This window comes from Vidua macroura, chromosome 23 (genome assembly GCF_024509145.1).
Source record: "Vidua macroura isolate BioBank_ID:100142 chromosome 23, ASM2450914v1, whole genome shotgun sequence".
Lineage (NCBI taxonomy): Eukaryota > Metazoa > Chordata > Aves > Passeriformes > Viduidae > Vidua > Vidua macroura.
This window is the reverse complement of record NC_071593.1, coordinates 6,322,481-6,345,960: the sequence shown is the minus strand read 5'-3', so window position 1 is coordinate 6,345,960 and position 23,480 is coordinate 6,322,481. Positions and strand designations below refer to the sequence as shown.

The 23,480-nt window shown below is 43.1% G+C and overlaps 1 protein-coding gene across 2 annotated transcripts in view; it reads left to right on the top strand.

Moving 5' to 3' along the window:
* MIB2 (MIB E3 ubiquitin protein ligase 2) overlaps positions 1 to 23,480 on the top strand; it is a 51,444-nt gene that overhangs the window by 23,825 nt on the left and 4,139 nt on the right. The window contains exons 4-16 of one of the 2 annotated variants that reach the window (XM_053997649.1): positions 902 to 1,008; positions 3,285 to 3,479; positions 5,174 to 5,316; positions 7,591 to 7,698; positions 8,772 to 8,876; positions 9,557 to 9,719; positions 10,897 to 11,030; positions 12,769 to 12,917; positions 14,444 to 14,600; positions 16,174 to 16,328; positions 17,156 to 17,282; positions 19,517 to 19,747; positions 22,670 to 22,848. In XM_053997649.1, the coding sequence (XP_053853624.1) occupies positions 902 to 1,008; positions 3,285 to 3,479; positions 5,174 to 5,316; positions 7,591 to 7,698; positions 8,772 to 8,876; positions 9,557 to 9,719; positions 10,897 to 11,030; positions 12,769 to 12,917; positions 14,444 to 14,600; positions 16,174 to 16,328; positions 17,156 to 17,282; positions 19,517 to 19,747; positions 22,670 to 22,848 (1,953 nt within the window). The remainder of the gene's footprint in view (positions 1 to 901; positions 1,009 to 3,284; positions 3,480 to 5,173; positions 5,317 to 7,590; positions 7,699 to 8,771; positions 8,877 to 9,556; positions 9,720 to 10,896; positions 11,031 to 12,768; positions 12,918 to 14,443; positions 14,601 to 16,173; positions 16,329 to 17,155; positions 17,283 to 19,516; positions 19,748 to 22,669; positions 22,849 to 23,480) is intronic. The other variant, XM_053997650.1, reaches the window with a different exon arrangement.

Genomic DNA, 23,480 nt, shown 5'->3' with positions numbered 1-23,480 from the left:
GCTTAAAGCAGACAAAATCTCAACCCTCCAAATACAGGGCCTTCATTTTCCTCCTGCTGAGCTCCAGCCTGGGTAATTAATGAATATTAATTATTAGTGATTACAAGAGCAAGGCATAAATAGTCCCTCCCTCTTTTGGAACGCACGAGGTTGTAAACCACAGGTGGGAGATCCGGTAACAGGTTAAGAAAGGTAAAAGACTTAAGCATTTGCTGGATAAGTAAACAGTAAGTTCAGGCATAAGCTTTTTATCCTCCTGAGTCTCCACCTTCCCTCTGGAGGTATTAGATGGAAAAGAAATGCAGAGCTCTGAGGTCAGCCCTCCCCCAGGCAGCTTCCCCTCCCCTTGCCCTGGGCAGCAGCTGCTGAACTTGGGCTGCTCTGTCTGCGCTGGGAGTTGCCAAGAGCCTGTCTGGCTCCAGGGGCATGGGTTTTGCAGTCACCTAGAAAAGAGATTGTAGCCTGGGTGAGCAACCAGGCAGGTGCCCGTGGGGTTTGGTGGCTCGGTAACTGATGAGAAGGCTTTGTGGCAGCCCGGGGACAGCGCACACGGCGAGGCTGCTGGGACAATATGGGAATTGGGAGCTGCTTTAACAGGACGTCAGACCCCCTGTTCACCATCACGTAGGTACCTTCTCCTTTTCCCTGCAGCTGGAGGGGGGGCTGTGCTGGGGTTCTGGGGTGCAGGGAGGTCTGTGAGAGCCTGGGAATGGTCCAGCCACAGCCCTGCTGCTCTGAGCTGCTCTGATTTTCTCTTCCAGAACGTGCTGAGCTCCATCACTGCCCCCGTGCAGGGCCACCCCAGTCATGTCCATTACACCCTCGTGTGACAGCCCTCAGCTGGAGCAGTGTCTAGAACAACAACAAATTCATTTCTTTCCCCTTGATTTTGTTTTTCCAGGGTCCTCGTGAGCCCTCGACAGAATCTGACTCGCATCACGTTAAAAGGGACTTTCCAGGGGGCTAAAGTGGTCCGTGGGCCTGACTGGGAGTGGGGTAACCAGGATGGTAAGCTGCTTTTGGGATGTCCTGTAGAACCCCATTTGATTTTTCATATATATATATATATATAAATATTTTTTAATATTTATATTTTCTAATTTTTTATATTTTCTAATTTTTTATATTTTCTATTTTTATTTCTATTTTATAAATTATTTATATTTTCTAATTTTCTATTTTACCTCTTTATATATTTTTATGTATATTTATAAAAGTATAGATATTTGTATGTATATATAATTAATTTTTTTATATATATATATAAAATATTCTTTTATTTTTACAAATTGCTCGTTGAAAATCTACATGCTGAGCAGCTTCTAGGGGAGTTGTTCAGGTGATGCAGGTGATGCCTGTTCTTTAGAGTAATTAAAATCCTCTGCTTTCTTGTCACATATCTGTGACACAAACCATGTCCAGGGTGTGGGGAGGAAGTTTTGCTGCTCCTCTTTCATAGATGTGAAAAGCACTGGGAATCATCCTGGAAGTCCTTGTGTCAAACTGTAAATGCACACCATGTTACAAGAAAATAAAGACTCCTTTCTTCCTGAAAAAGCTTTAATTGATAGTGGGAAGTTTTTGTGACTTTGTGTACACTGTCCATTTTCTTCTGGAGTTTTTGGAATGTCCCTATTTGGATACTTTTGAGAAGAGTGAGGAGAAGTTCTCTCTAAGGAGGGTTTCGCATGTTGCACTAGTGAAGGACTCTGTGGTTGTTGGAGAGTGGTTCCTGCTTTCTGCAGGAATTGAAACCTTCAGGCTGAGAAGGCAGTGGGACAAAAAAGCCTTTTTAAAGCTGCTTTTGGGCTGCAGTGCCTGTCCCCAGGTCGCTGGCAGCAGTTGCTGTGTGGTGCTCCAGGGTGAGGGAGCTTTCCTGCCCCTCACTGCACACACACTGGGATGTTTACAGCTCCTTTCCCCCTGAAGAATTAAGTCAAAAGTTCAAAGGTTTCCAGAGTTGACTCTGCCATTTATTGCAGCTCTGGGTTCAGTGGAGGATGAGGATCCTTGCAGGGTCTGAGAGTAAATCAGCTTATGCTCAATGCAGCTTATCCATCCTTTTGAGATCACAGCAGCATTTACATGTCTGAGACTGGTGTTGTTTATGGTGCTGCTGACCTGAAAGCAGCTCCCTGAGCAGGAGCAGTGAGAGGAGCCCTAAATCCACCCCTCAGCTGCTCTGGTTTTGGTGGAGCTGCCCCATCCACAGCCGTGGTCTTGTCATGAGTAGCACTGCCAGCAAAACCCAGTTTGTGTTGTGCTGATAAAGGAGGAGTTCAGCTCCCTCAAGCTGCTGGATTTCAGGACTTTGCAGACAGTAGAAGTTCCTCAGTGAGACAGATGTTGCTGTCCTTGTTTGGGGCAGTGCTGGGACTTGCCCAAATTGGGAATCTGCAAACCCTGATGGCCTTCACAAGGCTCAGCGTTGTCTCTTGGATCAGAGCAACGTCCCAGTGCCCAGCCAGAGTCACCTCCCCACATCCATCCTCCTCTTCTGGATTCTTCAAGCTCCTTGCTTGAAGAAAACCAAATTTATTTGATGTTTCCCCACCTGGGTGGTGCTGGGGAGAGATTTAAAGATCCTGGGTGGATCTTCAGCACTTGGATCTTGGATCTTCCAGCACATGGATGGTGCTGGGGAGAGATTTAAAGATCCTGGGTGGATCTGCAGCACTTGGATCTTGGATCTTGCAGCACATGGATGGTGTTGGGGAGAGATTTAAAGATCCTGGGTAAATCTGCAGCACTTGGATCCTGGATCTTGCAGCACATGGATGGTGTTGGGGAGAGATTTAAAGATCCTGGGTGGATCTGCAGCACTTGGATCCTGGATCTTGCAGCACATGGATGGTGCTGGGGAGAGATTTAAAGATCCTGGGTGAATCTTTAGCACTTGGATCTTGGATCTTCCAGCACATGGATGGTGCTGGGGAGAGATTTAAAGATCCTGGGTGAATCTTTAGCACTTGGATCTTGGATCTTGCAGCACATGGATGGTGCTGGGGAGAGATTTAAAGATCCTGAGTGGATCTTTAGCACTTGGATCCTGGATCTTGCAGCACTGCTGAGTATTTTTATTGCCACAGTGTGGTGCCATGACACCATGTGTGTATTCCCCAACTAGGCCGTGCTCCTGCACACCAGGAATTCTCCACAGAATCATTCCAAAACGAATGGCTCGCTGGTTTTCAGCAAATTTAACACAGGGATTCCCTCCTAATCACTCAAAATGAGTTGTCTCATGATCCAGTTTTCCTGATGTGCTCTTCTTTTCCCCTCAGGGGGTGAGGGTAAGACTGGCCGCGTGGTCGATATCCGGGGCTGGGACGTGGAGACCGGCCGCAGCGTCGCCAGCGTCACCTGGGCAGATGGGACCACCAACGTCTACAGGGTGGGCCACAAGGGAAAAGTGGACCTCAAATGTACCGTGGAGGCTTCTGGGGGCTTCTACTACAAGGAGCACCTCCCAAAATTAGGTGGGTGGAGACAAATCTCTGTTGAGGAGTTGTGATGAACGCGGCCGTTGGTGCTGAAGCCATTTTTTGTTTGGAAGGCACAAAACCACCTCCTGATTTTCTAAAGTTCCCACATAATGAGCATCATCTGAGAGAATTTGGTTTGTGTGTGAGCATACTGCTTGATCTCAGAGTAGTTCATGAAATAGTTTGAACCATCAGATACCCACAGTTCTATCCCAAGGAATACAACCTCTGCAGGAAATGCAGGAAATTTCCACTTTGCTGCAGAGAACCCAACTTTTCTCACTTTGGTTACATTTGACAATCCAGAGCTTTTCATTCTTCAGGCAAGCTGTTGTTCTCTGTGCTTTTAGAGAGCAAACACTCTCCTGGTGGAACCAAAAGGGGGAATGTGACCAAAGGGAGACTTTGGAGAATAGAACAGCCAAAAATTAGAAAAAAATGATGGGAAAAGGTGATGTCTGCACTGGCAACTTGCTGCAATCCCCCTTTCCTCTTAAGTCCAGGAAAATCCTTGTGCTTTTGGACTTGAAGCTTTTTTTTACCCAGGTGTAATTTAGCTGTGGGGTCGTTTTTCTTCTAATGAGGTGCAGGGACCATCTTTGGCTGCCCTGAAGGAAAACAGAGGGGTCTGTTCTGGTGTTTGCAGCAGCAGAATCAGAGTTTTTATCAGATAAAACTTTGCAGGCAGACTTTGACCAGTCCTTCTCAAACTTTTCTCTCCCTGAGCACCTTGGCAAGAGCATGAGGGGAGGGAAGGGTTGGATGAGGAGCTTAATTCCAGGGTATGGCTGCATGGGATGGGTGGGAGGGTAAGGAACTCCTCAGAGTGAATTCTGTGCCTGCCTGTGGAGGGGAGAACTAATTTTGGGTGCTGTGTGGGCATGTCTGAACAGCAGTTGTGGGTGAGTGGATTGCTAAGAACAGCTCCTGGTGTCTGCCGTGGCCTGAGAGGCATTCCCTACTCTGCAGAGAGACAAAATGGGTCTTGTTAGAGCTGCTTATGTTTTATTAATATAGTGTAATTGTAAAATATAATGTGATTATTAATATAATCAGAGTTAAATCCTACTGATTTCTCTGCTGCCCTATAGAGTGTATGGGGCATGAAAAGGGGTTTGCACCATTCTCCCCCAATTAATGTTAATTTTCAGCCCTTGTAAGGAAGGCAGTGAGGCACCAGAGACAGAATGGGTCTTGTTAGAGCTGTTTATGTTGTATTAACATAATGTAATTATAATTATAAAATATAATTGTAATACAATGTAATTATTAATATAATCAGAGTTAAAACCTACTGATTTCTCTGCTGCCCTATAGAGTGTATGGGGCATGAAAAGGGGTTTGCACCATTCTCCCCCAGTTAATGTTAATTTTCAACCCTTGTAAGGAAACCAGTGAGGCACCAGAGACAGAATGGGTCTTGTTAGAGCTGCTTATGTTTTATTAACATAATGTACTTATAATATAATTGTAATTGTAAAATATAATTGTAATGGGATTATTAATATAATCAGAGTTAAATCCTACTGATTTCTCTGCTGCCCTATAGAGTGTATGGGGCATGAAAAGGGGTTTGCACCATTCTCCCCCAATTAATGTTAATTTTGAACCCCTGTAAGGGAGGCAGTGAGCACCCAGGGTGTGAGTGCACCCTGCATGCCTGTGGCTGCTGTCCTTGTTGTCCCCAGGGAAGCCAGCTGAGCTGCAGAGGAAGGAGAGCACAGACAGGCATCCCTTCCAGCACGGGGACAAGGTGAAGTGCCTGCTGGACATCGACATCCTGCGGGAGATGCAGGAGGGCCACGGAGGCTGGAATCCCAAAATGGCTGAGGTAGGTGCCTGCATTCTCCCTGGCTGCAGCCCCAGCCTCTCCCTCGTTCTGCACTGCTCAGGAAGTCACCAGCACATCTTGCTGTGACCTTAGAGTTGAACTGAATCACAAATGCAGATTTTTTTAGAGATAGGACGCTGGAGTCAGAGCTATTTTTAGGCTCTGTTGGATGAGAATGGCCTTGTGGATCTTTGCAAAAGTCTTGGAAGCAAAAAACAAACAAACAAACAAACAAAAAGGCTGGTTTGTTTGTTTTTAAATGAGCCACGGGCCTTTTCTTTGCTGTTCTGGATCCATTCCTTGTTTGGCTTCTTTGTGCTGTGCATTACTGGTAATTAGAGTTGTGTGTTTTGTCAACACTGAGCTCTGTCCTTGGCCAGGGCTAAAATTTCTCAGCCCATATCATATTTTTGGAGCTTAGTCTTGCCTTTAAATTGAAGAGCCATCAGTCTGCTGTCACCTGTTGTTTTAAAAAAAAACCCACAGAGTGGAGGAAATAAAGATATAAATGGCACCTATTACTGCAAATAGCATGAATAAAATCATCAAGATATGTTAAATATCTATCCTGGCCCAACCTGCCCTATAGGTGAGCAGACTTTTTGAAATCAGCCTTTAAAATGTTTCAATGTGGAAATCTCTTAACTGAGCATCAGCCTCTTTTTTGGGGTTTTTTTTTCAGCCTGGCAGGCAGGGATTTGGCATCTTCTGATGAACTTTAACAAAGCTGCCAGTGGAGCCATGAGATTTTTAATTCCAGCTCAGGAATTCACCCCTAAAGCTGTAGATTTTGGGTGTTGCTGTGCCTGTTGTTGGCTGTTAAACCTCTGTGCTCCTGAATTCCTGTTGTTGGGGAATGCAGGGGTAGAGAGGGACACTAAACACTGAAACAGGAACCTCCCATCACCTCAGAAATTGACATTTTTTACCTCTTTATAAACCACGAGCTGCTCAGGACCCGATCCAGAACCCTGCACCACATAATTCTATTTTTATTTAGTGTGCCTTGCCCCTTTTTCCCCCTCTCTGAGTTTGCCTTGCTGGTATTTTATAATGCAGAACAACGTTGGATTCCCTGCCCACCTCTGTCCTTTGGAAAGAGGACAATTTGTGCTGCATTTTCAAGCATTTCTGCACTTTGTATTCCTATCCCCCTCCTCCCCCAATATGCTGCTCTTTCAGAGGAGCTTTTAGAGGAGCCTTTCCCCTCCTTTTTGTAGAAGAAGAATGTTTGCATCTCATGCAGATATTGGAAATGCTGGGATTAACGGGAAAATCCAGAATTTAGGACTCACAGGAATTTAGGATTTGGAAGTGCTGGGATTAACAGGAAAATGCAGAATTTAGGATTGGGAAATGATGGAATTAATGGGAAAATCCAGAATTTAGGACTCACAGGAATTTAGGACTTGGAAATGTTGGGATTAATGGGAAAATGAAGAATTTAGGATTGGGAAATGCTGGGATTAACAGGAAAATATGTAATTTAGGAGTCACAGGAATTTAGGACTTGGAAATGCTGGGATTAACAGGAAAATGCAGAATTTAGGACTCACAAGAAGTTAGGACTTGGAAGTGCTGGGATTAACAGGAAAATGCAGAATTTAGGATTGGGAAATTATGGGATTAACAGGAAAATACAGAATTTAGTATTGGGAAATGATGGGATTAATGGGAAAATCCAGAATTTAGGACTCACAGGAATTTAGGACTTGGAAATGCTGGGATTAACAGGAAAATGCAGAATTTAGGATTGGGAAATGATGGGATTAACGGGAAAATGCAGAATTTAGGATTGGGAAATGATGGGATTAACAGGAAAATGCAGAATTTAGTATTGGGAAATGATGGGATTAATGGGAAAATGAAGAATTTAGGATTGGGAAATGCTGGGATTAATGGGAAAATCCAGAATTTAGAATTTGGAAATGTTGGGATTAATGGGAAAATGAAGAATTTAGGATTGGGAAATTATGGGATTAACAGGAAAATGCAGAATTTAGGACTCACAGGAATTTAGGACTTGGAAGTGCTGGGATTAACAGGAAAATGCAGAATTTAGGACTCACAGGAATTTAGGACTTGGAAATACTGGGATTAACAGGAAAACCCAGAGTTTAGGACTGGAAAGTGCTGGGTTTAGTAGGAAAATACAGAATAAAGGTTTGGGAGCACTGTGGATGGGAAATGCTGGGTGATTTAACCTTCTTTCCCCACTGTTAAACAAGGTGATTTATTTAGGGGCTTTCCCCTCTTTTCTTTTCTTGTCCCAAGTTCATTGGGCAGACAGGGACCGTGCACAGGATCACGGACAGAGGGGACGTGAGGGTCCAGTTCAACAGTGAGACCCGCTGGACGTTCCACCCTGGAGCCCTGACCAAGGTAGGTGCTGGGAATGCTGCAGGGAGATCACTGATCCTGCTGGCTTAGGGCTCTCTGTGTCCCCAGAGGTGCTGAAGGAGCACCCTGCTCTTCTAAACACTTCTCTCCTGTTTTTTAAACTATTGCATTTGCAAGTCCTGAAGGTAAAATGCATTTCTTAATTTCAGCTTCCAGTCCTTCATCCTTCTGCAGCTGCCTTGCCCTTGTGATGAACCTTTTCCCCACATAATTTCCCTTTGATTTTTCTTTTGTTCTTCCTTGTTTTGTGTCTCCACGTTGTTCTTTTTTGCATCTTTGTCTCGTTTCTCTTTGATTTCTTCCGAGTCTTTAATCCAGCCCTTCTAATTTTGTGGCTGCATTTCTAAAGCTCACAGCTCTGGCCTTCCCCAGAGGTTTGAGGACTTTGAGAAGTGGATAATTAGAAATAGAGATAATTAGGTATAGAAGAAGCTGCTGGAAGACCACAAAATTCTGACCTGAGCAAGGTCACAATGCTAAAAACTCCCGATACCAGTGGAAAATGCAGTGTCAGATTGTTTTGCACAAAATCAGTCTGCTCTGAAAAGTGTGTTTTGACACTGCTCCCTTCCTAGCTCAGTGAGCAGAGGGAGCATCTGGCAAATTCCCAGCACAGATAAACCCTGGTTTCCCTTTTCTGTTTTAAATAACAAACAGATTTAACTTCTTTATCAGAGAGAATTCAAATCTCCAGTGCCAAGCCAGGTGTAGCGAGGAGATGGAGCAAGAAAACTTCCATGCTTTATCTGGTATTAATTATAAAGGATTATTGGGAGCAAAAGAAGTTAGGAAACTGCCTGTTCCAAATTATTTCCCTACTTAAAAGTGCACTTGGCTTAAAAGAGGATTGGACTGTGTTTATTTTGCAGCTCAGTGGTAACAGAGCTTTCTTGGTAGCTGCATTTATGTTTTGCAGTGCTGTTTCTTGACTCAGTGGGTGTCTTCTTTGTTGGGATTTTGGGAGTGGGGCGGAGGGGCCGATCACTGTGAATTGTTTGTCTCCGTGTGTGTGTGGCTTCATCCCCCAAAAGCTTATGACTTTCTTTTTCTTGTAGCTCAACACCTTTTGGGTTGGTGATGTGGTCCGGGTGATAGATGATATGGAAACAGTGAAGCGGTTCCAACCTGGTCATGGGGAGTGGACAGATGAGATGGCACCTGTGAGTGCGCGCCAGTTCCAGTTCCAGGACAGTCCAGTAACCTCCTGAGCTTCCCCAAGCCCTCAGCTCTTAGCCAAGGGCTTGTACCCCCCCCCAGAATTCCTGCTGGGATGTCCCTGCCCAGCCCCTGGTGCTGGTGGCTCTCGGTGACACCGTTGTGTCCACGGCACCCAAACGGGACAAGGGGGAATCCAGCAAAAAAGAATTTGGCTGCCACCAACTCACGTGAGAGGTTTCCATCACCATCCTCTTATGCCCTCCCTGACTGTCTGGAATGAGGCAGGGAGGTGGAAAAATCAGCCCAGCATGGCTAAAAAGTGTGATTCAGGTTCCTCCAGGAGCAGTCAAAGCCCAGAGGAAACTGTTCCCAGTCCCAGCTTGAGCAGTTCTTATCAGCACCACCCTCCCCAGCCATTTCCAGTGTGTCTGGGAAAACCCTGCCATGGCAAACCAGTGAGAGAGAAACTGGTGAGAAGCCTCTGGTGTCCTCGAAGTGGGAGCTGTCTGTGAGTCTGTCACTTGTCCAGTGCTTCTTTTCACACAGCAGGAGCTGCAGCTTTACGAAAAAAATAAACCCAAAAAAAAAAAAAAAAAACAACAAACCCTGGCTTTAGGTCTGGGAACTGCAGCTTTGAGGAGGGGAGGGAAAAAAAAAAAAAAATCCTCTTTTTTCCTTACAGACCCTGGGGCACATTGGGAAGGTGATCAAGGTCTATGGGGACGGAGATCTTCGAGTGTCAGTGGGGGGACAGTCCTGGACCTTCAACCCTGCCTGCCTGACAGCCTACCAGAGGGAGGAGGAGGCCAACCTGATGACCACGGAGAGTGCCAAGGAGTCCAAAAGTGAGGGACAAAGCTGGTCCCCCCACGGCTGGGAGATCTTTGGTCCAGCTCTTTGGGTGGTGGCAAAATCCAGGTGTTCGTCCCTGGATGGAGAACTAAAGTCTGGCTGTGCTTTACTGAGCAAGCGAAGCTGGGCCTTAGGAAAATGCAGGATTTAGGGCTAAGAAATGCTGGGATTCATGGGGAAAATGCAGGATTTAGGACTGGGAATTGCTGGGATTAATGGGGAAATGCAACATTTAGGACTGGGAATTGCTGGGATTAATGGGGAAATGCAACATTTAGGACTGGGAATTGCTGGGATTAATGGGGAAATGCAACATTTAGGACTCGCTGGAATTTAGGACTGGGAAATGCTGGGATTAAGAGAAATGCTGGGAGAAGATAGAGAATGAAACTTTGCTGTGCCTTACTGGGCAAGCAAAACTGGGCCTTAGGAAAATGCAGGATTTAGGTCTAAGAAATGCTGGGATTAATGGGAAATGCAGGATTTGGGACTTGGAAATGCTGTGACTACCAGGAAAATGCAGGATTTAGGATTGTGAGATGCTGGGATTAATGGGAAAATACAGAATAAAACCCAGCTGTGCCTTACTGGGCAAGCAAAGCTGGCCTTGTCAGGAAAATACAGATTTTAGGACTTGGAAATGCTGGGTTTAACAGAAAAATACAGAATTTAGGGCTCAGAATTGCTAATTGCTAGGTTCAGTATTTGCCTCATCCCTGTTGTGTCTCTGTTCCCTGTTCCATCCTGCTTCCTGTACCAGGACACTGATTCTTGAGGGCTTGTGAAATATTCCCAGGCCTGTGCGTGGAACTGTTGTGAAATCAACAATTGTTTTGCCTAATCTGCCCTGAAATCGAGTTTGGGATCACATGGTGCACGGAGGGGATTTTTTTTTTTTTGGTGCTTTTCACATCTGCTCAGAAATTTTTTTTTGTGGCCTGACCATCTTGATTTCCTCTGGATGTCAGGATCATGTGGGAGAGAGCACAGACTTGCCAGGATTTTTTTGTCTTCCTGATGTAGATGGATCTGGAACTGTTTGCTCAAGTCAGACTTGAGGCAGAACTCACAAGATTTTTTGACTTTGCACTGCTGGGGAGCTGTGACACCTGTGTCCCCTCAAACGCTGAGGGATGTGGGGTGACAGGTCCATTTTTGTCTCTTTTTCAGGTACTTTGGTGACTGTCCTGGAGAAGCTGCTGTCCCAGAGAGCAGAGTCAGAGCATGCAGGGTGCCTGGTCATTTGTGCAGCCCTCAACAACGCGGCCAAAGTCCGGGAGCTCCTCCAGAAATACCCAGACAAGGCAAGTTTGGAAGACAAAAATGGTTCTTTTTCCTTTGTTTCTGCTCTTTAAAACATCATCATAAAATTTTGTAGTCAAGCAGGGAAAAGAATGTGAGAAAAACAATAGATTTGTCAGGCTTAGTGAGATCTCCTAACAGTTTGAACATTATTTTGCTGCAATTTAGGATTAAATTCACAAGTTAAATGTGCATATTTTATGCCTCTAGTTTGTGGCAATAAATCTGAACTGAATTCCTTACAGCACCTTTCCCAAGCTGGCTTTTCCCAGATTTCCTGTGTGGCCACTGCAGCTGTAGAATGAGGAGGGGAGGGGTTTATCTATAGGAAAACAGGAGCAGAAATCAGAGGATCTGCTGGAAAAGAAAGGCAGGGCTTGTGCCTGTCCTTAGAGGACCTTGTAAAATCACATTGTTGGAATCAGGAGGGAGAAAAGCTGCCCAGATCTGTGCAGTGTCTTATCTCATGTCTGACTGGAGCAGGGAGCTGGGCTGGACTCGTTGCTGGACAATTTCTGTGCTTGCAGAGTGCCAAACTGTCAGGATCACATCTCCTGAAACCTCCTTCAGGGAGGGGCTCGGGGTTTAGGAACAGAGCAAAAATCAAAAAAAAAAAACAAACCACCAATGTCTTTCAGTAGTGTGTGCTTGGAAACCATGGGTAACAAAAAGAGGTTTTGTTGGGGGTGAGGGGCTGTGACCCAGGATCAGCTCTGAAGCTGATTTAGTGGTTATTTGTCTGGTATTTATTATACTTCTTTAGTTATAAACATAAATTTAAGTTTATAAATAAACTTCTGGACATGGGAAGGAGACACAAATACCTGCAGTTCTCAGATTGATCCCAGATAGGAAAATCCCAAGAGTAAAGAATCCATGATATGATCAGTTATCTTTATTAGACTTCTATTTCTACTCTGATATTTGTATTAATAAATTAGCTATTTCTATGTGGGTCTTACAGAGAGATCAGGCTGGATTTGAGGCTGACTTAGAGCAAGTTGGAATTGCTTGGCAGGGATTTTCCAGCTTATCAGCACTGTCTGCCTGGTGTAACTGGAAGAGCAGCAGTGACCTCTAATTCCTCTTTGCCCAAAGGACTCGCCCATCTTTTTGAGCCTGTCCAGGGAAGTGCTGCCTCTCCTGTGCTCTGACTGCTGCAGGGATAAAACCTGGATTATTAACTTGTTCTCCTTGCCAGGCTGCTGAGGTTTTGTGCCTCCTTCTCCTCTCCTTCGCCTCCACTGCTTTGCCTTTTTTTTTTTAACCTCTTGTTTTTAAGTGCCTTTAATTCTCCAAAACTCTCACTGCAGCACTTGAGCCCTGAGATGTCCCCTGCAGGCACTGCACCCACTGAAGTCCCTGCAGCAGCACAGCACAGCACAGCAGGGACCTGGCACCTCCAGAGCCTTATGCAAAGCTAATTTGATTTCCTCACACATTTTCCTCTCGGGAAGGGAATTGTTGGCAGAGGGATCAAGGAGTGCTGTGCTCTCAGGCACAGAGCGATTTGGCAGCAGGGCTCTGCAATTACAGAGCTTCCAGCTCTGTTCTCTCACTTCTCCCCTCTTGACTGAACGTGCTGCCCCCTTCCCCTTCCAGAATGTTCTGGGACAAGCTCAGCTGGGAGCTGCTGGCCAGCAGGGCACGGACCCTGTGGGATTTCTGGGCTGTTCCCACCCTGCTCCGGGCACAGGACGAGGTCATCCCTAATTTTCTGTGTCTCTGCCCTTCCCAAAGGTCGATGCCAAGAACCAGGGCAGGACTGCCCTGCAGATTGCCTCTTACCAGGGGCACCTGGAGGTGGTGAAGACGCTGCTGCAGGCTCATGCCAACGTCGACCTGCGTGACGACGAGGGGGACACGGCGCTGCACTACGCAGCCTTTGGGTAGGACACCTCCCCTCCTGCTGTCCCTGGTGGAAAACCTCTGTCCTGCATCCAGATGGATCCAAATGGATCTCTCATCCTTCACTCTGTGTCAAGGATGTGTGCCTGGTGGGAGCTTTGCTCTGGTTTTCACGTTGGGAATGGAGTGTCAGCCCACAGGAGGATTTCTTCTTCTACAGCAGCATCCTTCTTTCCAGAAGGATTTCTGTCATGGTTGAGATGGTCACAGTACAAGCAACACTCCATTTGCAGAAGGCTCCAAACCCATTTTTATTCTAGCATGCATGCTTTTTATACATTCTTACAAAACTCTTAAGTTTACTCATTGGTCACAAAAGACAAACCAAGTGCTCATTGCAACAGGCAGCTGCAGGTTTCTCTTATTTATCCTTCTTTTTTTTTCTTAGTTTCCATGTCAATGACCTTGGTAGAAAATTCTTTCTCGGGGTTAAACATGGATCCTCTTCTCAAACTTCTCTCTGGCTCACAGAAGTCACTGTAAAACCTCTTTCCACAGATTTTTATCTAGCACAGGATTTCTTAGCACAAGGATTTCTTATCCTTCACAGCTGGTTCAGTTTCCATGCTAGGAATTTTCAGGGGGAATCAGAAAAAAAAAAAATGAGGTTTTAGTGATGAAATTTTTTTTCAAGGGGAAGGAGGAGAGGATGTAGTGGATTGAGATCAATTTGTCTGGTTGGTTTCTCTAAGTTTGTGTTTTCCAGAGCAAAATGGATTTTGAGTTGTATCATCAGTTAGCAGGGAAGAATTCATCCTTAAGAGTGGGAATTCCTGGTGGTTTAGAGCAGAGAGCACAAATTAGGAAGGTTTTGTGGGGTTTATGTTGGAACCCTGGTTACTTTTAGACTTTCTGTGCTGACAGGCACTGACCCCCAAGAGAACACTGCATTTGACCTGAGGCTGTGAAAAAAGCTTTCAAAATTAAATAATAAAACTAAAATTATGAGTGTGTAGCTTAAACAGAAGTGTGTAATATCACATAGTAAGAAACTTTAAGTTTTAGAATATAGTTATATATATAAAATAGAAGTTTTAAAGCAGAAACTAATCCTTCTTCTTCCCCTTCTTCTTCATGAATTTGAGTAGTATTTTGTAATTAGATTAAAAAATCCACATTACAAGCCACAAGTAGTTAGTTACTAAGTTAAAAGTAAAAATAATTTAAGTATCATTTCTTAATTAGTTTATCCTTAAAAAACCTTACAAAGAAAGAAATGCAACACCATTTTTTAGTTTCTTACAGTACTGTAGAACTCAGAGTTTTCAAAACTGTAATATAGATAAAAACCAATAAACATGTGAATCCAAACAAGATCTCACACATTTCATCCCAACCCTAACAATAAAAAAATAAAACCACAACAGTTCCTTTAACACTGAGAGGAAGCGGGGTGGGGCTGGGAGGTTACAAAACCTGATTTCTGTTGCTTTGCAAAGAGAAAAGAATTGACTGGAATGACTCAAATCTGTTTTGTTTTTTTTTTTTTTTCCTTGCTTTAAACCAGAAACCAAGCTGAGGTTGCCCGTGTGCTGCTGGCCAGGGGGGCCAGTGCAGACCTGCTGAACAATGCCAAGTGCACAGCCCTGTACGTCGCTGTCAGCCAGGGCTTCACCGAGGTGGTGAGAGCCCTCTGTGAGCTCAACTGTGATGTCAACCTCCCAGTAAGTTTGGGATTGGGATTCTTTAGTTATAAACATAAATGTAAGTTTATAAATAAACTTCTGGACATGGGAAGGAGACACAAATACCTGCAGTTCTCAGATTGATCCCAGATAGGAAAGTCCCAAGAGTAAAGAATCCATGATATGATCAGTTATCTTTATTAGACTTCTATTTCTACTCTGATATTTGTATTAATAAATTAGCTATTTCTATGTGGGTCTCACAGAGAGATCAGGCTGGATTTGAGGCTGACTTAGAGCAAGTTGGAATTGCTTGGCAGGGATTTTCCAGCTTATCAGCACTGTCTGCCTGGTGTAACTGGAAGAGCAGCAGTGACCTCTAATTCCTCTTTGCCCAAAGGACTCGCCCATCTTTTTGAGCCTTTCCAGGGAAGTGCTGCCTCTCCTGTGCTCTGACTGCTGCAGGGATAAAACCTGGATTATTAACTTGTTCTCCTTGCCAGGCTGCTGAGGTTTTGTGCCTCCTTCTCCTCTCCTTCGCCTCCACTGCTTTGCCTTTTTTTTTTTAACCTCTTGTTTTTAAGTTTGGGATTGCAGGCATTTGGGGCAGGGAGGTGTTGGAGGATTTTTTGATTTTTTTTTTTTTTTTTGAGGTGGGGAGGTGCTTCTTTGTGAGAAAAATTTGATTTACAGCCTCGAGAGAAGCTTTGATTAATGTAAAAATACACAAACATTAAGCAGAAAAATCATAAACTTATGTTTCTATAGTTGTAAGTAAGAATATGCCTTAAGTAAGAAGCTGTCTTGATAAAATAGTGAAGAGTTTATCATGTAAAAGTGTAGTTATATAAAATAAGCTAAGAATTTAGAAGTTATAATAGAAACATATATAGACATAAGACAGACATAAGACATAAACCCATAAGACATAAGACAGAAACCCATAAGATAAAAGTATCCACAGTGCAACAAAATTAAGTAAAGGTAATAAGTTAGAAAAACAGAATAAACCTTGTAACAACTATCTATTAGGTTAAAAAATTATAAATTTTCTTATAACAAAGAATTTGTGACTACTCTTCAGCTATAGCCAACTGCTTACTCCCTTAAAATCTCACAACCTCTGAGACCAATGTTTATCTCAACAATAAATTGTTTTTAGCCCAAAAATAGTCCCATCCCTTCATTATTAACAACAACAATGTACTTCTTTATGTCTCACACCATCTGTAGCTTTGTAGAATTCAAATTTGTCCTTTGAAAAGGCCCTGGGAAATATTCCTGAATTTCAGTACCCTGATATTCCAGCTTTGAGTCTGCCCCTTCTTCTTCATCACATCAGCATTTTCTGCTGGACTCAGGCTTCCAGGAGAGCTGAGCTGCTGTTCCTGTGTGCTGTGGCCACACTCCTGTTCCCAGAAATAAGATTTTTAACATTTTTAAGGCAGGCAGTGATGGTGACTTGGACCCAGCCCATTTTTAGGGTGCTGGTGGGGCTGCTCTGAGCTGTGTCAGTCCCTCAGAGCTGGTCAGGAGTTTCAGCAGCTCACAGGGGCTTTCCTTGGGGTTTCTGAGGTTGGTAACCTGGGTTTGCTTTGTTCTCCATGTGTAGGATTCCCAGGGAGACACCCCCCTGCATTATGCCATCACCCTGGACTACAAAGTCGTGATTGAGATTCTCACTGAAGTTCCCAACATTGATTTCACTGTCCAGAACTGTCAAGGCTTCAACCTGCTCCACTATTCTGCCCTGAAAGGCAACAAGCTGTAAGTCACCTTGCTTTTTTTTTTTTTTTTTTTCCATTTTTATGCCTTTTGCAGATGTTAATTTGTGCTGGCTGGCTAAGAAGGTGGCAGATGTGGTTCTGGGTAGCTGGTTAAACATTTCTTGGGTTTGGATATGGCTGGATAGGGCTGTTGGCCTCCTTCAGGCCTTCACAGGAATCTCCTGCCTGCTTTTCCCATTTTCTCATGCTTCCCTAGGCTGGGAAGTCTCTCTGTTTCTGGACAGTCTCAGATGTTTGGGTCTTAGTAAAGCCTGGGAGCCTCTGGAACTCCTCCAAAGATAAATCTGCTCTTTATTTTCAAAGCAATGTGGCTTTTCCCTACTTTATTAAAGATAGCTGAGGGCTTTTGTTGTATTTTTGTAATTCAGTTTGTGGGTTTAAGGGACAAGGGTTTATCTCAATATTCCTAAAAATGTCCTGAACTTTCATCCAAGGGCATGACTGATCAGGTTCCTGCCCCTCAGGAGGGTTTGAAGCAAGGCCAGGTCCATTCTCCATGGGGAAGGGCAGAATCAGGATCACTTTTCCCCAAATTAAATTGGGAGCCCCCCATAAAAAAGAGACCAAAAAAATGGGATAAAGCAATCCCACATCATCACAAGCTGGTTGTGTTTATTTTTGCCTTTATCCAGCCTGTTTTCCAGGAGGTTTTAGCCCAAATTCCCTCGCTGTGTGCTCTAATCACAAGGTTTTAGCCTTCATTGCTGGTGTCAGAACCACCTGGTAAAACATGGACATTGCTAACTCCTGAGCAGGAGAGGCAGAAATTCATTCTTCCATCTTTTAATAACCTCTCCAACTCTGTAGAGCCATAAAGAAGATTCTGGCCAGGGCTCGGCAGCTGGTGGACTCCAAGAAGGAAGATGGATTCACTGCCCTGCACCTTGCTGCTCTCAATAACCACATGGAAGTGGCTGAAATTCTCATCAAAGAGGTAAGAAATAACTCAAAACCAAAATCAAGAAAACCTGTCCCACTCCCAAGCCTCACATTTCCCACCCACTCCTGAGTGAACACTGATAAATCCTGGTTTCCCTTTTCTGTTTTAAATAACAAACAGATTTAACTTCTTTATCAGAGAGAATTCAAATCTCCAGTGCTAAGCCAGGTGTAGCGAGGAGATGGAGCAAGAAAACTTCCATGCTTTATCTGGTATTAATTATAAAGGATTATTGGGAGCAAAAGAAATTAGGAAACTGCCTGTTCCCTACTTAAAAGTGCACTTGGCTTAGAAGAGAATTGGACTGTTTGTAGAAATGTTTGTAGAAATGATGCAGCAAATATAAAGCAGTATGTCAGTTCTGGAAATGCACACGTCTAAAACTCTCTAAATATTTATTTGTATGATTATTCACTGTAATTAAGTCCATTCAAAAGCAATTGAGTCAGACAAATGCTGTATGCTTCAGTTTATTTTGCAGCTCAGTGGTAACAGAGCTTTCTTGGTAGCTGCATTTATGTTTTGCAGTGCTGTTTTTTGACCCAGTGGGTGTTTTGTTTGTTGGGATGTCCCTGTCCCTTTGAAGAGCTGGGATTGTTTGCCAGGCTGAAAAACAGGGATTGGCATTCCTGGGGGCTTTTCCTGTGGCACTGGCAGGGAGGAGAGAAGGGTGTCTTGGCTAAGAACAAAATGGGTTGGAACTGGAACGTTCGTGGAGATATGTGGGAAATGGATTTGCAGGGAATTCTCCAAGCCTGGCAGAAGGCTCACACAGTGTGTGCAGCTGTGTGCAAAGCTTGAGATCAGAAATGCTGATTTAGAAATGCCATGGGACAGGACGGACATTGCTGAGAGAGAAATGGAACCAGAAACAAGTTTCAAAGGATGGCCTTGCAAATAAGACTGGGGGCTTTGGAGAAATAAAACTATGAAAGATGCATTGGAGGAGGAGCCACGAGGGGTAATATTAGATTATTAACTTTAAGGCATTTACAGCATGGTGTGGCTAAAGCTGACGGGCCAAGAAACACTTAGAGTGTATTGTAATTACACAGAATCACAGAATCTCAGGTTGGAAGAGACCTTCAAGACCATCGAGTCCAACCCAACACCTCAACTCAACCCTGGCACCCAGTGCCACATCCAGGCTTTGTTAAACACACCCAGGGATGGTGACTGCACCACCTCCCCGGGCAGCCATTCCAGAACTTTATCAACCTTTCTGTGAAAAACTCTATCACCCTTCCTGTAAAAAACTTCTTCCTAATATCCTAATACAGGAAATAGTTGGCTTCTGATTGTGGTGGTGTGAATTATGACATCTGTATTGTCTCACCCTTCACATGAGACTGAAAATAAAATTAAAGTTTTCCAAACACCTCTCAGCTGCCCCATCCCTGGGTCAGAAAATGGATTATATAAATAACAAATAACAATTTGTTACTGTCTGACAAATTGGTGCTCCATGGGAGGAGCAGACAAATCAGCTAATCCCACTCAAAATGGGATTATAGGAGTTTATCTAGATAAACTCCTATTTGGGAGCTGCCAGGCCCCACACTCCCAGCTGTGCAGCCACATCTCCCTGTGATGCAATTCCTGCTTTCCCAGGGTCCCACGAGGGATAATTTTAGATGATTGACTTTAAAGCATCTACAACATGCTATAACTAAAACTGATAAGCCAAAAACCACCTACAGTGTATTGTAATTAGGAAATGGTTGGCTTCTGATTGTGGTGATGTGAATTATGACATCTGTATTGTCTCACCCTTCACTGAGACTGAGAATGGAATAAAAGATTTTCAAACACTTCTCAGCTGCCCCATCCCTGGGTCAGAAAAGGATGTTATTGTCTAACAAATTGGTGCTCCATGTGAGGAGCAGACAGCTCAGCTAAACTCAACAAAGGCAGAGTGGGATTTGGGAGCTGCCAGGCCCCACAGTCCCAGCTGTGCAGCCGCATCTCCCCGTGATGCAATTCCTGCTTTTCCACGAGGGATAATTTCAGATTATTGACTTCAAAGCATCTACAACATGCTATAACTAAAACTGATAAGCCTTACAGTGTAAGGCTTAAGTGTAAAAACACTTACAGTGTATTGTAATTAGGAAATAGCTCAGCTCAGCTAAACTCAACAAAGGCAGAGTGGGATTTGGGAGCTGCCAGGCCCCACAGTCCCAGCTGTGCAGCCGCATCTCCCCGTGATGCAATTCCTGCTTTCCCAGGGGCGCTGCGACGTGAACGTGAAGAACAGCCGGAAGCAGAGCCCGCTGCACCTGGCGGTGATCCAGGGCCACGTGGGCATGGTGCAGCTGCTGGTGAGCCACGGCAGCGACGTCAACGGCGAGGACGAGGACGGCGACACGGCCATGCACATGGCCCTGGAGCGCCAGCAGCTCATGGCCCTGGCCCTGGAGAAGAGGGACGGCGAGATGGGAGCCGCCCTCCTGGCCAAGGTCAGCAGAATGGCAGCAGGGAAGTGCACAGGATGTGTATCATAGAACATATGTGATGTGTATTATGTGTTACACAATGTGGTGTGTATATTTTATATTTATATATATATATATAATTTTATATATATATATATATATATAAAAAATAATTTTATATATATATATATAAATATAATTTTTATATATATATGTATGTATGTATATATATATATATAATTATATATATTTTTTATATATATATATATATAATTTTTTTATATATATATGTATGTATACATATATATAAAATTATAAAATTATAATATAATTATATATAATTATATATAATTATATATTATAATATATACTTTTATATATTATATATATTATATATATAATATAATATATAATATTATATATTATAATATATAATATAATAATATATATATAGAATGTATATATATCACATGTATATATATAATTTATATATATACATATATACAGATAATATATAATTATATTCAGGTACAGAACATGTATATATATATGCAGGTATAATATAATATAATATAATATAATATAATATAATATAATATAATATAATATAATATAATATAATATAATATAATATAATATAATATAATATAATATAATTAATATATACAGAATGTGAAGTATAGATAATATATATAACCTATATTATCTGCATTTATATATTACAGAATGTGGTGTTTTAGTGATTCCTGTGGGTATTATATGTGATATATTATATTATATTATATTATATTATATTATATTATATTATATAATTATTATTATTATTGTTCTTGTTGTTCTTGTTGTTCTTGTTGTTGTTGTTGCAGGGATCATTTAATTCACTTGAAAATCCAGCATAGATTTTAAAATAATTGTTGTTTGTTTGTTTGTTTTTGTTATATGGTAATGATTTTATTATTTATTATTATTAAATTTTATATCATTGTGAATTTATTTTATTTTATTTTTATTATTGTTATTGTTATTTTACTATATTTAATTGTTTTATTAGTCATTATTAATTTATTGGTTTTATTATTATTACTACTACTACTACTACTACTACTACTACTATTATTATTATATTTGAAATCATTATTATTATTATTATTATTATTATATTTGAAATCATTAGCATAATTAGCATTCCTGCTTTTTAGCTGTTGGTGCTTGGAAAAGCCCAGTGCAGGGCCAAAGTCCTGGAGGGATCTGTGCCTGTCATTCCCAGAATTATTTACAGTAACACCATCTCTAAGTGCTGTAGATTCCTTCCCATCTAATTTTACTTGCCCTGACTGACCCACTCTGGCTGTTCAAGTCAGGGGAATATGTGACTTGACTTCAAATTATTTGGGATCATGCACATCAAACTTTGGCTCTGGAAGAAGCTGTCACTTCAGGCCCTGCAGCAGCAGCTGCTCAGCAGCTCTGTGGGGCCTCCAGCTTCTCCCTTCTCACTGCCTGCAGAGGTGAATGATCTGTGGGGATCAGCACCAGGCAGGGTCACTCTGAGGCACCCTGCAGTGTAAGATTTGAGCCCATTATTTATATAAAGGCAAAAATCCATTATTTACATCAAGGATATTTAAATATCCTTCTCACTGCCTGCAGAGGTGAATGAATGCCCATTGCTCTGATCTGCGGGGATCAGCACCAGGCAGGGTCACTCAGCCCCTGCAATGTAAGATTTGAACCCATTATTTATATAAAGGCAAAAATCCATTATTTACATCAAGGATATTTAAATATCCTTCTCACTGCCTGCAGAGGTGAATGAATGCCCACTGCTCTGATCTGCGGGGATCAGCACCAGGCAGGGTCACTCTGAGACACCCTGCAGTGTAAGATTTGAGCCCATTATTTACATAAAGGCAAAAATCTATTATTTGCATATCCTTCTCACTGCCTGCAGAGGTGAATGAATGCCCACTGCTCTGATCTGCGGGGATCAGCACCAGGCAGGGTCACTCAGCCCCTGCAATGTAAGATTTGAACCCATTATTTATATAAAGGCAAAAATCCATTATTTACATCAAGGATATTTAAATATCCTTCTCACTGCCTGGAGAGGCGAATGAATGCCCACTGCTCTGATCTGTGGGGATCAGCACCAGGCAGGGTCACTCTGAGACACCCTGCAGTGTAAGATTTGAACCCATTATTTATATAAAGGCAAAAATCCATTATTTACATCAAGGATATTTACATATCCTCACTGCCTGGAGGGGTGAATGCCCATTTCTCTGATCTGCAGGCATCAGCACCAGGCAGGGTCACTCTGAGGCACCTTGCAATGTAAGATTTGAACCCATTATTTATATAAAGGCAAAAGTCTATTATTTGCATATCCTTCTCACTGCCTGCAGAGGTGAATGAATGCCCATTGCTCTGATCTGTGGGGATCAGCACCAGGCAGGGTCACTCTGAGACACCCTGCAGTGTAAGATTTGAGCCCATTATTTATATAAAGGCAAAAATCCATTATTTACATCAAGTATATTTACATATCCTCACTCCCTGGAGAGGTGAATGCCCATTGCTCTGATCTGCAGGCATCAGCACCAGGCAGGGTCACTCTGAGGCACCTTGCAATGTAAGATTTGAACCCATTATTTACATAAAGGCAAAAATCCATTATTTGCATATCCTTCTCACTCCCTGGAGAGGTGAATGCCCATTTCTCTGATCTGCAGGCATCAGCACCAGGCAGGGTCACTCAGCCCCTGCAATGTAAGATTTGAGCCCATTCTTTACATAAAGGCGAAAAGAGCCTTTGCTTGCTTTCAAAAAGTTGCACATCCAAGTTTAAGTACAAGGTTTAAGGCTTTATTTAGATTTTGATGCGAGTCAGAGCAGAGGATCAGAAGCTTCTTCTGTTGACAGAGTGTTTTTCTCAATTTCTTTCAGCTGCAGGCTTCTGGCTTCCTGGGAAATGTGGAGCTGAACGTTGGGACTGCCATCGCCTGCTACTTAGCACAAGAAGGAGCAGATATTAATTATGCAAATCATCGGGGAAAGTCTCCTTTGGACCTCATCACAGATGGAAGAATCATCCAGATCGTCAAAGACTTCTCACAGAAATTCAGGTGAGCCTCAGGAAACCCTTGCAAACCAGAGTTTCCCCCAGCCCTGGTGTCTCTGGGGCTGCTCCAGGAGGGATGGAGAATCTCTGAGCCCCTCTGGATGTCACCCTGAGCACGTCCTGTTTGTTCTGGAGTGTCTGGAGGGGTGACGTGAGGGTGTGTGCTGAGTTTGGAAGGGTTGGGAAAAGCAGATTAATGAGGCTCTGTGCAAACCCTTGGCAATCTGGGGAGCCTCTGAGGCCACTGAGAGCAACTTTGCAGAGCAACCCTGGGATCTGTTTTATTTCCATTTGATCCTCGCTGACAGATACTTAAAGAGAGCACAAGAGTGGGCACCAAAACCCCCAGGATTTATTCCAGGGCTAGATAAAGGCTTGTTTTGAAGCTGATAAGAGAAATAGCTGAGAAAATGCCAAAAGGAGAGTATGGCAAGTCAAAGCTGGCTTTATCTGGGGCTCTGAGCAGCATTTGTTTGGATTTGGGCTTTGCAAACATGAAAGCAGAGCTCTGTTTGATCTGAGGGCACAGAGTCTGTGCTGTTCCTGCTGGAGGAGGAACCCCCCAGCAGTGCTCATTGGCCACTGCAAATAACAGGTGAAAAAAACCTTCCACAGGAATTCTCTCAGTGGAATCTG